This window comes from Populus alba, chromosome 1, assembly GCF_005239225.2.
Source record: "Populus alba chromosome 1, ASM523922v2, whole genome shotgun sequence".
Taxonomy (NCBI): Eukaryota; Viridiplantae; Streptophyta; class Magnoliopsida; order Malpighiales; family Salicaceae; genus Populus; species Populus alba.
Window position 1 is genome coordinate 15,611,488 of NC_133284.1, and position 15,548 is coordinate 15,627,035.

The window sequence follows — 15,548 nt, forward strand, 5'->3', positions numbered from 1 at the left end:
TTTTATAATATAATTTATATAATCTAATATGCATGATTATTGTGTAATATAGCATTAATACAACGTACTTTGTAGCACTATTATGTGGATTTAAGACTTTAATTATAAATTACATGCAATAATAACTTTTTTTTTCTCGAAAACTTTTTTGTCTTTGATTGAAAAGGGTATTCTATAAGAAAAAAAAAACGAAAGAAAGAAAAACATGATTTACTATACTTTATGTACAAGTGATTATTAATTCGTAATTATTGAAAAATATGTTTTATAAAATAAATGCTGTTTTTTTTTTTCTATAGATAACAGCGTACCTCTTTATCAAAACTATTCGTAATTATCAAATTTATGATACAATTAGTTAAGTGACGAAATGATAAGATAAAATTTTTATTATGGCTTAATAAGTAAATAAACTCGAAACAATTTGCATTGTTATGAATTAAATAATATTATTATCTTCTTTTTTTCAAGAAACTAGTCCTTATTCAATTGCAATTGAACTGCATCTTTACAAGTAGCTAGACGGTGAGAGAGTCATTAGCTAAAAAATTTCACAACGAATAAATGTACAGTTCATAACTTAAAGGCATTATATTATTGAATTTGCTTCCTAATGGTCATGATGAGTTCAAATACTCTCGTACTTATTAGAAATTTATATAATTGTTAATTTTAAAACTTATAAAATTAAAATTTATATAATTATTAATTTTAAAATTTATAAAATTAATTAAAATACACAAACTAGTTCGACCACCTGGTTAATCAAACAAACAAACAAAAAAAAGCTGATACATACCATCGCCTTAATGCGCTGGGGCTGGGGCTGGGGCTGAATATTGGCCTAAACCATGGCTTCGCCGGTAGGGAATCGGGAGTTTGAAGCTTTGGAAAAGGACACGAAATACGAAGATCAAAGTTACACCCATGTCTGGTTTTGGTAATTATATGTGGCATTCTTCTCTTGTTTGATCTTTAATTGCTATTGATTATAAGCTTCAGCATATCATTCTTCGACTCCATTTCCTCCCTAGCTCTGTATCTCTTCCGCTTTCTAGTTTCTAATGACCATCTGTATTCCTTCCTATCCATCTGAGTCTTGTCTTTTTATTGTGTTCTCCTAACCCTTTCTTGAGTTTTCTTTCTTTCTTTTACTTATGGTTGTAAATAAAGATGGCCCTTGCCTGATCAAACAAGAGAAGAACGTCACCTGTAATGCAATTTTGAACTGATAATCTCCCATTTCAAGGTTTACAGTTAGACAAGCTAGGCACTGGGTAACTTTGCATGCTATCTACAAGTTAGATGGAATATTTCTGTCATAATGCACAAGGAAAGAGAAATATTGGAGAAATGTAAACCAAGTCCATAGAACATTAATTCACGTTATCCGTGAAATAGTAAATCGTGTTTTACAGCTACAAGAACACCAAGGAATGGCTATAATGAAACATCAATTTTCTTTGTTCTTTGAAAGACATCATTGTTATTATTTGTTGCAAGTAATTCTAATTAATCCAGGGAAAAGCTGGTTGTAAACAGGAAAGATCTTTGACCACAGCTCTGCTAGAACATTTCAGGCCAGCAAACCTGATGATAATACCCAAAGGGTGACAGAACAGCTCTTGAACCTTCAGGAAATATAGAATCCTTCAGGAATTTTGATTTGCAAGAAGAGTGGACTTGCTGGACCTTGACGGTTGTCTACCCAAAATTGATTCCTTGTGCCAGTGGTAGCTCATTACCGTAATTGATTGTACTGTCAAATAATTAATAAAAAGGATCAGTGGCAATTTTATTGGAAGTTTTATTTATTTGCATTTTTTTTCTCTGTCGAGAAAAAAAAAAGGTTATATCTAATTTCCCAACGTGGAAAGGGCTAGAATTCAATTCAAGCATCAAACAGAGAAATCCAAGAACTGTCAATGATTCTTAGATTTACCAAGTTGAGCGTCGCATATATTGCTTCCAAGAATCACTCCCTGCTTCACGGCCACCCCCTGTAGCCTTTTCGCCACCAAAAGCACCACCAATTTCAGCACCATTGGTTGGTATATTTACATTCACAATTCCACAATCACTTCCTAGTGGCCTGCATTAGGTAATCAAGTGAGGAATTTCTTTAGCTAAGCAACAAAAGATGAATACTTATAAAACACACAAATCATTTCAAGGAACTCGGCTGTGTGCAGGAATTAAAGAACTATCAACAAAAATGTCACTTCTTGTAAATATTTTCACGAAGATCATTAAGGGGAGTGAGAATCAAGAACAGCCTTCAGAAATTGCATGGGAATGAAAAACTCCAAATTCAGGAGCAAAATATTTTTATTTAGATAAAAAATGCAACCTACAATCACATAATTCACATCCAAGGATTTTTTAGCATGTAGAGAGCATAGAATAACATAATTCACTCTACAGACATGACCATGGAAAAACTCACCCAATCCACTTGAAGATAATTTCAGGTTTGCGAGTGAAGATAGAACTACTTAATCCTTGGGGAACTGAATTGTTTATTTCAATTGCTTCTTGTAAAGTCTGCAGAGAGAGTTCAGCTTTAAGAATTTAGATTAAGTGCAAACCCAACAAATGAAACACCAAATGCAAATTAATTTTCAGCAATCTCTACATGCATAAAATAACTGTAGGAAAAATAGTAGAGATTAGCTATCAAAAGAAAAAAAAAGGAAAGTGTGGAAATCAGTCTCAAAATCAGTTAAGATCTTAGAGAAATCTTAGTATATATGGTTTAGGAAACAGAATCTGATATTAACTATTCAGATTCTCTAGATTATTGCTTTCTAGTTTAGTGTAGAATACTTTCCTATCTAGGATTTATTTCTTGTTTTGAGGGTCAGTAGGTTAGCTTCTCTTCCCTATTTATTGTACAAACATACGGCTGTTAAGATTAAGAAAAGAGAAAGACTTCTCTCAAAATTCTTCATGGTATCAGAGCCTACTCTTGAACCCTAATCTGCTTCTCTAAGACATGGCAGCAGCAGGACAAAGCTCTCTCTCTGAGGTGACCTCACAGCCAGGAACAACCTCATCTGTTAGCCTTTCAGGAGGCACTGAAGGCACATCACACCAAATCACAGGACACAAACTCAATGGATACAATTATCTTCAGTGGTCATCATCAGTCATGATGTTTATTTGTGGAAAGGGCAGAGATGACTACCTCACAGGGGATATCATCATACCAGAAAGGAATGATCCCATGTTTCGAACATGGAAGACTGAAAATCATATGGTAATGTCATGGCTGATCCATTCAATGACCAATGAAATTGGCGAAAACTTTCTGCTATATGGAACAGCAAAGGAAATCTGGGAAGCAGCAAGAGAAACCTACTCAAGTTCTGAAAATACATCAGAACTATTTGAGATTGAGGCAGTGTTACATGATCTACGCCAAGGAGAACTTTCTATCACTCAATTCTTCAACACTCTCTGCCGTCATTGGCAGCACCTAGATATGTTTGAAACTCACAGCTGGAATTGCCCTGAAGACACAGTCTTATATAGAAGAATTGTAGAGCAGAAAAGAACTTTCAAATTTCTTCTCGGGCTCAACAAGAATCTTGATGAAGTCAGAGGAAGAATAATGGGAACCAAACCTCTTCCAAATCTCAGAGAAGCATTCTCTGAGGTTAGACGTGAAGAAAGTAGAAAGAAAGTAATGATGGGACCTCACAACTCAGCTCATATAATGGAAGGATCTGCACTTGCTGCTCGAGGCTATTCAAACAGCAACTATGATAATCGACAGAGGAAAGGAAGACCCTGGTGTGATCACTGCAACAAACCAGGACATGTCAAGGAAAACTGCTGGAAGATTCATGGCAAACCTGCTGATTGGAAACCATCAAAATCAATAAATGACAAAGACAGACGTGCCAACAATGTATATTCAGACAACAACCGAGATAAGAACACCATTCTGCCAACAGAAACAAGTCCTTTCAGCAAGGAACAGCTTGAGATCTTACAGCAACTCTTCAGTCAGAATTCACTGTCTCAACCAAGTATGTCAGCCTCTGGTTCTGGATCTGGACTGTTAGCACAAAAAGGTAACTTTTCAACAGCCCTTACTGTTAGTAAGAAACACTCAAGCCCTTGGATCATCGACTCTGGAGCGTCAGACCATATGACAGGAGATGCCACTCTTCTTAATGAATACAATCAGTGCACTAATAACTCTACAGTCCGTATAGCTGATGGGTCTTCCTCCCAAGTTAAGGGAATAGGCCTGAGCAGACTCTCAAGGGACATGATCCTAAACTCTATCCTCCATGTCCCTAACCTAGACTGCAACCTACTCTCAATCAGCAAATTGACTCGTGATCTAAATTGTGTTGCTAAATTCTTTCCTCATTTGTGTATATTTCAGGATCTGGATACGGGGAAGAAGATTGGCAGTGCTAAGATGTGTTCTGGGCTCTATCTCCTCAAAAGTGAGATTCCTCTAAGAAGGCAAACTCAAAACAAAAGCTATATATCATTCAAGGGTCAGTCAGCTTTAAATTTTCATGTCAATAAAGATAGTGATGTTCTGTTATGGCACTATCGCCTTGGTCATCCAAACTTCATGTACCTTGAAAGGCTGTTTCCCTCTTTCTTTTCCAATAAAAGCTCACAATCCTTCAAATGTGAAATATGTCAACTCTCTAAACATGTTCGCAGTAGTTATCCCACCATTTCATATAAACCATCACATCCATTTGCAATGATTCATAGTGATGTATGGGGACCCTCAAAAGTGCACAATATAACTGGAACTCGGTGGTTTGTCTCCTTTGTTGATGATCACACTAGATTGACTTGGCTATTCCTTATGAAAGAAAAATCTGAAGTCAGTCAGATTTTCCAAAACTTCCATTCCATGATACAAACCCAATTCCAGACTAAAAATCCAAATCCTAAAAACTGATAATGCCAAAGAATATTTCAATTCTAGCCTTAATACCTTTTGTCTAAATCAAGGCATTATCCATATAAGCTCTTGTGTTAACACCCCACAACAAAATGGAGTAGCTGAAAGGAAGAATAGACATCTGTTGGAAGTTGCTAGATCCCTTATGCTCTCTACTCATGTGCCAAAACAATTCTGGGGAGAAGCTGTACTCACAGCAACCTATCTCATCAACAGAATGCCTTCCAGAGTTCTAAACTTCAAAACTCCTAGCCAAGTCCTTCTACAAGCCTTTCCACATACCAAACTACTCTCTTCCTTAGACCCGAAAGTATTTGGCTGCTCAGTGTTTGTCCATATACACCATAGAGGAAAATTAGACCCTACATCTCTCAAATGTATTTTTATAGGATACTCTCCACACCAAAAGGGTTATAAATGTTATTCTCCTACCTACAAAAAGGTCTATACCTCTATGGATGTCACATTTTTTGAACACCAAGCATACTATCCCAAGTCTGATCTTCAGGGGGCAACCATGAGAGAATATCAGAATTGGGATATACAATCTGATCATGTAATTAACCTAGGAGACAACCAACAGAGTCTTGTCCAAAGTCATTCCACAATGAGTTCTCCTACTTTGAGTCCTCACACTACACCTCCAGTCTCAATCCAATCAGTCCCAGCACCACCAGCCTCAGTCCAATCTCCTGACCAGATTCATCCTACACCAAAACAGATCACAAATCATGAGCTTCTTACCTACTCTAGAAGAAAAAAACTTGGAAAGGAGATAGAGCACACAATACCTCTTGCACATGACCAAGATTCAGAACCAAGTCCAGATTTTGCCCCAATATACTCAGGTATGGAAACTTCTGACTGTGAGAATACTGCCTCTGTTATTGATGATTCAAATATTCCAATTGCTTTGAGAAAGGGTGTTAGATCATGCACAAGTCATCCCATCAGCAAATTTGTTTCATATGAAGGGTTATCACCAACCTATCATGCATTTGTTTCAGCCATTGACAGTGTACAGATTCCTAAGTCTATTGAAGAAGCTCTCAAAGATTCAGGGTGGAAAAAGGCAGTGAGTGATGAAATCAGTGCCTTAAACAAGAATAGAACTTGGGAAATTTCTGAACTTCCACCTGGAAAGAAACCAGTTGGGTGTAAATGGTTATTTACTATCAAACATAAGGCTGATGGGAGTATTGAAAGGTTAAAAGCTCGTCTGGTTGCAAAAGGGTATACTCAGTCCTATGGAATAGACTATCAAGAAACATTTGCTCCGGTGGCCAAACTTAATACAATCAGAGTACTTCTGTCCCTAGCAGCTAACCAAGACTGGCCACTACATCAACTAGACATCAAAAATGCTTTCCTTAATGGAGACTTGGAAGAAGAAGTATACATGGATATTCCTCCAGGACTAGAAACATCCTCCAACCTCAACAGAGTATGCAGACTGAAAAAATCACTATATGGACTCAAGCAATCACCTCGGGCATGGTTTGACAGGTTTACAAAGACAGTAGCACAGTATGGATATTCCCAATGCCAAGCAGACCACACACTGTTTGTAAAAACCTCTCCAGAAAAGAAAATAGCAATCCTAATAGTATATGTGGATGACATCATCTTAACTGGGGATTATGAGGAAGAACTGGTGAGATTGAAGAAACTGTTAGCCAAGGAATTTGAGATCAAAGACCTTGGGTATCTCAAATACTTCCTTGGCATGGAAGTGGCACGATCAAGGAAAGGTATATATGTTTCTCAACGAAAATATGTCTTGGATCTACTACAAGAAACAGGAATGCTTGGATGCAAACCTGCAGACACTCCAATGGATTCAACAAAGAAGATAGGAGCAGAAAATGATAGTATATACCAGTGGATAGGGGGAGATATCAAAGACTTGTGGGTCGACTCATCTATCTCTCACATACCAGACCTGATATTGGCTTTTCTGTCAGTTTTGTAAGCCAATTCATGAACAACCCGACAGAAGATCATATGGCAGCAGTTAATAGAATCTTGAGGTACCTGAAAATGACTCCTGGTAGAGGCCTTCTATACAAGAAATGTGACAACAAAAATATTGAAATCTACACAGATGCAGACTAGGCAGGAAACATTATAGATAGGAGATCTACTTCTGGATATTGCTCCTATGTTTGGGGAAATCTAGTAACTTGGAGAAGCAAGAAACAACATGTGGTATCTAGAAGCAGTGCAGAATCTGAACTGAGAGCTCTAGCTCTTGGTATTTGTGAAGGGATGTGGATACTTAGATTACTTAAGGAACTTGGCATGGAATCATTGACACCTATACAGCTGCATTGTGATAATCAAGCAGCCATAAGCATAGCAAAGAATCCAGTTCATCATGACAGGACAAAGCACATTGAAATAGATCGACACTTCATCACAGAAAAGATTGAGAAGAACATTGTTCACCTTATTTACACTCCAACAAAATCTCAGATTGCAGACATCCTCACCAAAGCTCTACCAAGAACTAATTTTGAAGAATTGAGTCACAAGCTGGGCATGTATAAACATATACAACCCAGCTTGAGGGGAGTGTGGAAATCAGTCTCAAAATCAGTTAAGATCTTAGAGAAATCTTAGTATATATGGTTTAGGAAACAGAATCTGATATTAACTATTCAGATTCTCTAGATTATTGCTTTCTAGTTTAGTGTAGAATACTTTCCTATCTAGGATTTATTTCTTGTTTTGAGGGTCAGTAGGTTAGCTTCTCTTCCCTATTTATTGTACAAACATACGGCTGTTAAGATTAAGAAAAGAGAAAGACTTCTCTCAAAATTCTTCAGAAAGAAAGAAAGAAAGAAACTTTAGTCTTATGTACTTCATATCTCACGAAAGAAAGAAAATCAGTTCAAAGAAAAAAACTCACCAAAGGAAAGAGGTGGATGAAGAACGTACCTGAAATTTCATAACATAAAGAACAGGAGCAAATAATTCTTCTTTAACAACGTCGGCGTTTGGAGAAATCTCAACTATTGTGGGCTGCACAAAATTCCCCTCAGATTCTATCACCGAACCACCTATTAAGATCTTACCTCCCTGCAAAATGAAAGTAAGTGATTTTTAATTTTTATTTTTGCATTTCCAGTAATTTTTTACCTAGAGAACTAGGAACATAAAGGACAAATGTATGCTTAAATTTGAAGTATTGGAACAGCTGGATAAACATAGTAGATAGGTGAAAAACAGAACATGCCTGGGACTTAATTATCTCTATTCCCCTTTCAAAGCTCTTCCTTGATTCAGAAGTATGCAATGGTCCAAGCAAGTTGCCCTTTTCCAATGGATTCCCAATTTTGACTTGCTTGTATACATCAAGTAGTTTATCAAGTACTCTCTGATATATGCTTTCATGTAGAAGCTTCAGCACAAGCAAGAAAAATATTAAGATTGATTTTGACTACCATTGACATGCATGAATGTCAAGGAAAAGTCAGATTTTAGAGTACCAGCCTGCGGCATGTTGTGCAGCGCTGACCAGCTGTCCCAACAGCAGCAAACAGAACAGAATGAACAGCTAGCTGGATGTCAGCATCATCCATGATTATTATAGCATTATTACCACTTAACTCAAGCAAGCATTTACCAAATCTCTGATTAACTGTCTGTTGCAACATTAGGCCCACCTGTACAATATGTAGAATTTGCATGTAAGAAATATATACCAATTATAATTATCAAAATCTCCCCTTCTATAAGAGTAAATTTGTGTGTACATGTTCTAAACTGTGACAAAATTCAAACATCTGGGCACAAATTAGAGAGAATATCCAGGAAACACTATCCAAGTAATAGTCATTGATATTGCAATAAATCACATTACAAAACCACAGATTCAGTAATTTATTCTGCACAGACAGAAAGAATATGAATCCAAATTCAGTGTTGAATACATGCAGCAGATGATTATAGCGATACTATTGGAATAAGACTAATATATTAGGAAACCTTAGAATATAATGAATGAAGAGAGTGGCCTATAGATCAAATAGGATAAATAATTTGACCAGGAACAGAAGTGTTTCTCTTGCAGTAAAGATCATGAACGATAAACATTTTCTAACGAGAACAATTTAAACACCTTTGAACTGCCAGTGAAAGAAACCAGAGAAACGCGTGTATCTTTTGCAATTGCTTGGCCGATATCCGCGCCGCCACAGAAGGATGTAAAAATTGCAGGAGGTAAGTTATTCTTCTCTAACACCCCAGCTACCAGCCTTGTCATTGCAATGGTAATCAAAGGAGTTGTTGGTGCACCTTTCCTATAATTAAGAAGGAACAATTCAAAGTCAGGCACAAACAAAACTTTTGTAAGTTGTATTTGCAACAAAGGAAAGCAAAGTAGATGTAGGTGTTTATTCATATAATTTTATGCTGATAATCACAATAAGCAGCTATGAAATGAGGTTGAAGTGGGAACTAGTATGCCAACAAGGGAGCATAAAAAGCTTAGCGGACTAATATCTCTTCTAAGGCAAAAGATGCTGATTAGATATTGAACCCACATAATCTATCTGATTATGGAGAAAAGGTGGATTATCCAAATTTCAATTATAGGTTAATTTGAAAGGATAGGCCTGTTAAATATAACACCATCCAGAAACCACAGCAAGTACAGGTTTTCTGCTGCCTGTTTTTAATTGTTTGCATGCTAAGCAAGTCAACGTAAATAATCCCTAAAACAGTTCATAGATCTTTCAAGAATACAACCCAAGGAAGGAAATGGACAATGGGCTAGTGGTCCACCAATAAGATACTGAAACCCGAACCTTTCAGGATGGCATAATCACATAATGGAGAAAAAAGAAAAGAAAAACACTGAAAGTATTTGATTGAATAAGGACAAATTGACATGTAATTATGAGCTTCAAAAGCTGAAACTAGACATTTAATGAAAAGAAACTAGACTGCAGTGCGCACATTACACCAGTAATGAAATGCACATTATGTCTATCTAAGAAAGAAATAAAGCATGATGTCCCAGCCAAGACAGGTACCATGACTTACCAGACAACACAATTGCCACATACTAGTGCAATGCAAGCATTCCATCCTGCAGAACAGCAGCACACATAAAAATCCATGTCATAACTGGAAGAAAGCCATCTGATGACTTCATTAAAACAAATTTGGTGAAAATATTTTGATGTTAGAGAGGTACAATACCAGTAAAAAGTTAGAATACCATTCAAGTTACACTACTTTATCAGTCAGGATGCATCCAAAAGGACACTCTTCACCGTCAATAAAAGTATTACTGGCAGAAGAAATAACTATAATTGTGAAGACAAACACAGTGCTTTGGATACAGAAACCTCCCATGATACAGACATGGGATATATCTTCATATACTTGTTTATTGCAAAATGTAAATGTGTGTGTGTTTCTGGATTATTTCTAAGGCTAATATTTTTTAAAACAGGATATAACACTCACCAAGAACAGCACATGGAAAGTTGAAAGCTGTAATCACACCAACAATTCCAAGAGGATTCCACATCTATGCACAGAACAAATGTTGAAAATGTCAACAGTGTTAAAGAACTAATGCAGTGATTTGAATTCAAAAGTAGAGGTGATCAACACACCTCCAGCATTGCATGATTTGGACCTGTTAACAGATGAAAATGAGTTATTCAACGACTAACATTTAGAAAACTGGGGAAGATACCCAATTTCAAGAGTTGATTTTTTGAAACAAAATGACAGCTGTAGATAAATGCCTAAATTCCAGTTGAGCTATGGCACTTAAACATGCACTTGAAAATTATTTTGAAAAGGCAATGAAAGAAATAAAAAACTACCACAAATTATACATAAAATGGTGAGAACTAATCATGGAGCCTACGTTCAGAAGGTATTACTGATCCGTTCAGCTGTCGACTTAAGCCCACACAAAAATCACACATATCAATTATTTCCTGCAAAATATAGGTGCTTATGAAGTTAGAAGAGCCCATTGAAGAACAAGATATATCACGAATAATAAATCACAAAAGATGGTTTTACAGCAAGTGAAATGAAAATTCTATAAACAATTTCATATTAAAATAGCAAATTAAAGCTAGGCAACATACTTGAACTTCCCCTATTCCTTCAGGAAGTATTTTTCCCATCTCAAGTGACACAAGACGACCTAGCTGCTGAAGTTTAGTTCTCAAAGCATCCCCAATCTGTCTGACAATCTCACCTCTCTTTGGAGCAGGAACCTGCCAAATAAGATGCAGGGCAATTGGGAGGTCTCAACAGTTGATCACAAACAGAATATATGCATAGGATAGAATAGTGCTAGTAAGCATATTAGAAGTTCACGTGCTAGAGAATTCTATAATGCATCAAACTCATGCATTTGTCCCCCAAAAATATTTAAATAGGTTCTACAGCAAGGAAAAAAGACTTGCCTGCATCCATATCTTAGCAGCTTCACTGCAAGCTCGCATGCCTTCCTCGTAATCTTCAACAGAACCCTCCACAACTTCAGCTATAGCCTAGATTTATACCAAAAAGAAAATGATTAAAGTCGATGGATGTTGTGAGGCAAGGAGTTAGTACATTCCACGGAGCCTCAAATGGCCTCATTTGTGATTCATAGCAACTTAGCACTGGAGCATAAAAGCTGTTTATACAAGCAAATACACAGAAGTATACAATAGATACACACACAGATACACATATATTATACAGAAACACATGGAATGCATACGTAAAAGAATCAGTAACAACCTGGTTGTTTGCAGGATTCAAACTGGTGACCACAGGGCCATTTGCTTTCCACGTGCCATCTACATAACACCCCAAATTGCGAGAGCTCAGCCCGATCTCACTCAAAAACTCATACTCTTTCCTAGCAAAATTCATCTCTGCATAAGCAAATTAACAAAATAATTTATTATTTCACACATTAAAACTGAAATTCAAAATTATAACACCCCATGATTTTAGAATTGAAACGTATAATTACAATCGATCCTTTTCTTTTTTAGAATTGAAACACGTATGCAGGCGCTTCATTAATTCTTACGGTTCAGAAGTGAGAATAAAAATTTCATACCTTTATATTTCTAAACTTTCTCAGTAGCCAAACACCGAGCTGGAAAAAAAATCAGGGTTCCAAAAACGAGAAAATTATAAGCTTCAAAATCAAAGCTTTCAGCAATAATTTCTTGGAAACCAAGAATACAATAGAAAATAAGAGCACATGTAGAAATAACAAGAAGTTCACATATTTTCATTCACTGTGAAATCAAAGTCTCTAAGAAGAATACAACCATGCCTAAAACACAAAAAAGGGAGAAGGGAAACAAAAATACTTAAACAAATTAAAGAGAACCCAGTTTTTATTTCTATTCAATCTTCACTTGCGATCCTCTCATTTTATTGGCTTTCCGAACCAAAAAAGAAAACCCAGTAGGGGTGATGCATGTGTGTGTGAGAATGAAGGATCAAAACAAAAAAAATACAAACTTTGATTTGTCGTCGTCGTTGTTTTCTGGAATGAGAAGAGAAACTCAGTAAAGTAAGGAGATTAGAAGAGAGAGCGTAACGTGCTAATGGGGTATGAAATGAGTTGATAGTTTTGATTGATTGGGTATGGAACGGAGACAGACGGAAGAGGAGCGTGGAGAGAGTGATCGTGCCTCCATATATATATATATATATATATATATATTACTTGCTTCAATAAAATAACAAAAAAGGAAGAGAGAGAGACGTGAGGGTTAGTGTGTTTGGATGAGGTTGATGATTTGTCCATTTATGATTATTGAAGGAAACAAACGATTATGGCATCCCGTCATCTGATGTGCCTCCTCCCTATCCCTTACAAGAGCTTGTTTTGTGCTACACGTGGTTATAATTATTTTTTAAATAAATATTTATATTAAAATATATATTAATGATATTTTTTATTTTTTTAAAAATTAATTTAACATTAATACATTAAAAAAATTAAAAAATGTTAAAAATATATTAATTTAAAACTAATAAAAAATTTTAATTTTTTTTAAATATTTTTAAAACATAAAAACAACCATAATAATAAACAAATAAAAAGAAAAATCGGCTTAGCCACCTGTGAGTGTGACAATCAATTTCTTTCTCTGGGGGATGATTTTTGGTGCTTAGCCGGATGCTCAAATCTGATTCCATTCTTTTCTTATGATCACTCACCATTAAATTTATGCTTTGATTTGTCTCTTTTATGCATAGCAACATTAGCATGCACGGGGCTTGTATCATGCTTTTGTTTTATCCATATCCTCCGGATTTTTAAAAAATCTACATATTCATAAATTATTCAATAAAATATAAAATAATTTGTATGTGTGTGTATGTATATTCGGGTCAATTTGACAATATACATATTATATTTATTATTCATTAAATAAAAGCAATTATCCAAAAAATTAACTATCTATTTAGATCAAGTTCGTTAATATCCATCAAATAATGATTAAATTGTCATCCCTCACTTTACCGAGAATATGCTAATTGGACATGTGCTGGCGCTGCGCCACCCGTGGTCGTGGAGATTGCCACCGGAGCCCTATTTACATGCAAAATGAGCAAATATCAAGTTGACAGAAAGAAAATTTTAGGGAATTGCTATGCTCTGCATGCCAAGAGAAATGCTAAGAAAGCTGCTCGCGTGTTTAGCTCCCTTGCTTTATTTTTAATTATTATTAATATAATCATTTATACCAATTTGTACATAATTTTATAAATTTTAAACTTATTAATCATATAAATCTTCAATGACAACTAAATATAATAGCTTGAATTGCCTTGCATTTTCTATTATCTTTAGGATTTATCTTAATAAAAAAAATCCTCTCTATAAAAAAATATAAGAATAATAACAATAAATCATTCGTATTAAAATTCTAAATATTTTATGGTACCAAAGCACAAGTGAGTGATTTTAAAAAGGATAACTAGTTACATGACCCGCACAATACCGCGGGTTAACATTTTTAACATAAAAAATATATATATATAAAAATAAGATTTTAAAGTGTTAGATCTTTTTGTAAAGTTATATCTAAGAGTCTTGGGTTTGGTTACAATGCTTGACCCAAGAGTAATATTTATAATATTAATAATAATATTAAATTTACATGACTTAAGTTTAAGTGAGTCTGGCTACAACACTGGACCCAAAGAGCATTGGATGTGGGTCTGGCTATAAAGTTGTGATAATTAAATAGATTAATGAATAAAAAAACCAATATGAATAAAAAAACTAATGAAGAAAAAGAAAAAAAAATCTGAATTAACTGGGTTAACCCTTCAAATCAGGTTTACCCGTCAAACCTGGGATCCGCGTCATGAAAGTTTGATAATTAAATAGAAAAAAAAATTGACGGGTTTACCCATAATTAACTGGGTTAACCCGTCAAACTAAGTTAATCCGTCAAGCCCGGGATACGTGTCATGAAAATTTGATAATTAAATAAAAAGAAATTTAACATTAACAAACTAAACTAAATGAAAAATAATTATTAAAAAGAAAAATAATTTCAGGTTAACTCGTCAAACCACGTTAACATATCAAACCCAAGATCCGTGTCATTAAAGTCTGATAACTAAATAAAAAAAATTAACATTAACAAATTAAAATAAAATAATTCATTAGAATAAAAATAACAAAAAAAAGGACAATTACAATACTTTTTAGGATATGTTATAATATAATATAATATAATATAATAATAGTAATTATAATAATAATTATTATTATTATAATAACGGGGAAAGTTAAAAGGCGTGGGGATAGCTACACTACTTTCCCCACACCGTTTAGAGTATTCTACTAGTTACATGACCAGCGTGATACCGCGGGTCAATTTTTTTTACATAAAAGATATAAAAAAAAAGCTAAGATTTAAAAAGTGTTAGATTTTTTTGCAAAGTTATACCCAATAGTCTTGGATTTGGCTACAACACCTGACCTAAGAGTAATATTTATAATATTAATAATAACATTAAATTTGCATGATCCAAGTTTAAATGGGTTTGACTGCAATACCAGACCCAATAGCCTTAGATGAAGGTCTAGCTACAAGGTTGTGTTATAAAAGTTGTGATAATTAAATCGATTAATTGAAAAGAAAAAAATCAATATGAAGAAAAAAACTAATAAAAAAAAGAAAAAAAAAAATGGAATTAACTGGGTTAACCCTTCAAATCAGGTTAACTCATCAAACCTGAGATCCACATCATAAAAGTTTAATAACTAAATAGAAAAAAAAAATTGACGGGTTTACCCAGAATTAACTAGGTTAACCTGTAAAATCAAGTTAACCCGTTAAGCCCGGGATATGTGTCATGAAAGTCTAATAATTAAATAGAAAGAAATTTAACATTAACAAACTAAACTAAAACAAAAAAAAAATTATTAAAAAGAAGAAAAAAAATCCAGGTTAACTCATCAAACCAGGTTAAACCATCAAACCTAGGATCCATGTCATGAAAGTCTGATAACTAAATAAAAAAAAACTAACATTAACAAACTAAATCAAACAAAACAAATCATTAACAAACTAAATCAAAACAAAAAAAATTA

At 34.7% G+C, this 15,548-nt stretch overlaps 2 protein-coding genes across 4 annotated transcripts; one reads left to right on the forward strand and one right to left on the reverse strand.

Moving 5' to 3' along the window:
* Window positions 1–1,345: 1,345 nt before the first annotated feature.
* Window positions 1,346–12,618, reverse strand: LOC118034844 (aldehyde dehydrogenase family 7 member B4). Of its 3 annotated transcripts, none has more exons than XM_035040268.2 (16): window positions 12,449–12,618; window positions 12,036–12,074; window positions 11,708–11,844; window positions 11,386–11,472; window positions 11,062–11,193; window positions 10,833–10,905; window positions 10,573–10,595; window positions 10,421–10,484; window positions 9,992–10,037; window positions 9,066–9,246; window positions 8,434–8,610; window positions 8,181–8,345; window positions 7,883–8,023; window positions 2,447–2,544; window positions 1,943–2,092; window positions 1,346–1,759 (listed from the first exon to the last, which is right to left on the reverse strand). In XM_035040268.2, exons 3-16 carry the CDS (start codon window positions 11,840–11,842, stop codon window positions 1,705–1,707), a joined length of 1,527 nt encoding a protein of 508 aa, XP_034896159.1. In that variant the 5' UTR covers window positions 11,843–11,844; window positions 12,036–12,074; window positions 12,449–12,618; the 3' UTR covers window positions 1,346–1,704. The 3 variants fall into 3 exon arrangements, with proteins under 3 accessions (XP_034896159.1, XP_073263240.1, XP_034896158.1); XM_073407139.1 differs by having other exon boundaries at window positions 7,883–8,019; window positions 8,177–8,345; XM_035040267.2 differs by lacking the exon at window positions 12,036–12,074.
* Window positions 2,695–4,495, forward strand: LOC140955200 (uncharacterized). The gene is made up of 2 exons (XM_073407140.1): window positions 2,695–4,079; window positions 4,400–4,495. The coding sequence occupies exons 1-2, from the start codon at window positions 2,996–2,998 to the stop codon at window positions 4,432–4,434; spliced, it is 1,119 nt and encodes a 372-aa protein (XP_073263241.1). The 5' UTR covers window positions 2,695–2,995; the 3' UTR covers window positions 4,435–4,495.
* Window positions 12,619–15,548: the final 2,930 nt, after the last annotated feature.

What these genes read in the sequence shown, in the direction of transcription:
- LOC118034844 (XM_035040267.2), bottom strand. Translation starts at nt 11,842, where the DNA reads ATGAATTTTGCTAGGAAAGAGTATGAGTTTTTGAGTGAGATCGGGCTG. An exon ending in CTGCTAAGATATGGATGCAG is followed by an intron (nt 11,194 to 11,385) that starts GCAAGTCTTTTT and finishes CTTATTTGGCAG; the next exon opens with GTTCCTGCTCCAAAGAGAGG. An exon ending in CTTTCACTGGCAGTTCAAAG is followed by an intron (nt 8,611 to 9,065) that starts GTGTTTAAATTG and finishes CATATTGTACAG; the next exon opens with GTGGGCCTAATGTTGCAACA.
- LOC140955200 (XM_073407140.1), top strand. Translation starts at nt 2,996, where the DNA reads ATGGCAGCAGCAGGACAAAGCTCTCTCTCTGAGGTGACCTCACAGCCA. An exon ending in TGGACTGTTAGCACAAAAAG is followed by an intron (nt 4,080 to 4,399) that starts GTAACTTTTCAA and finishes TGTATATTTCAG; the next exon opens with GATCTGGATACGGGGAAGAA.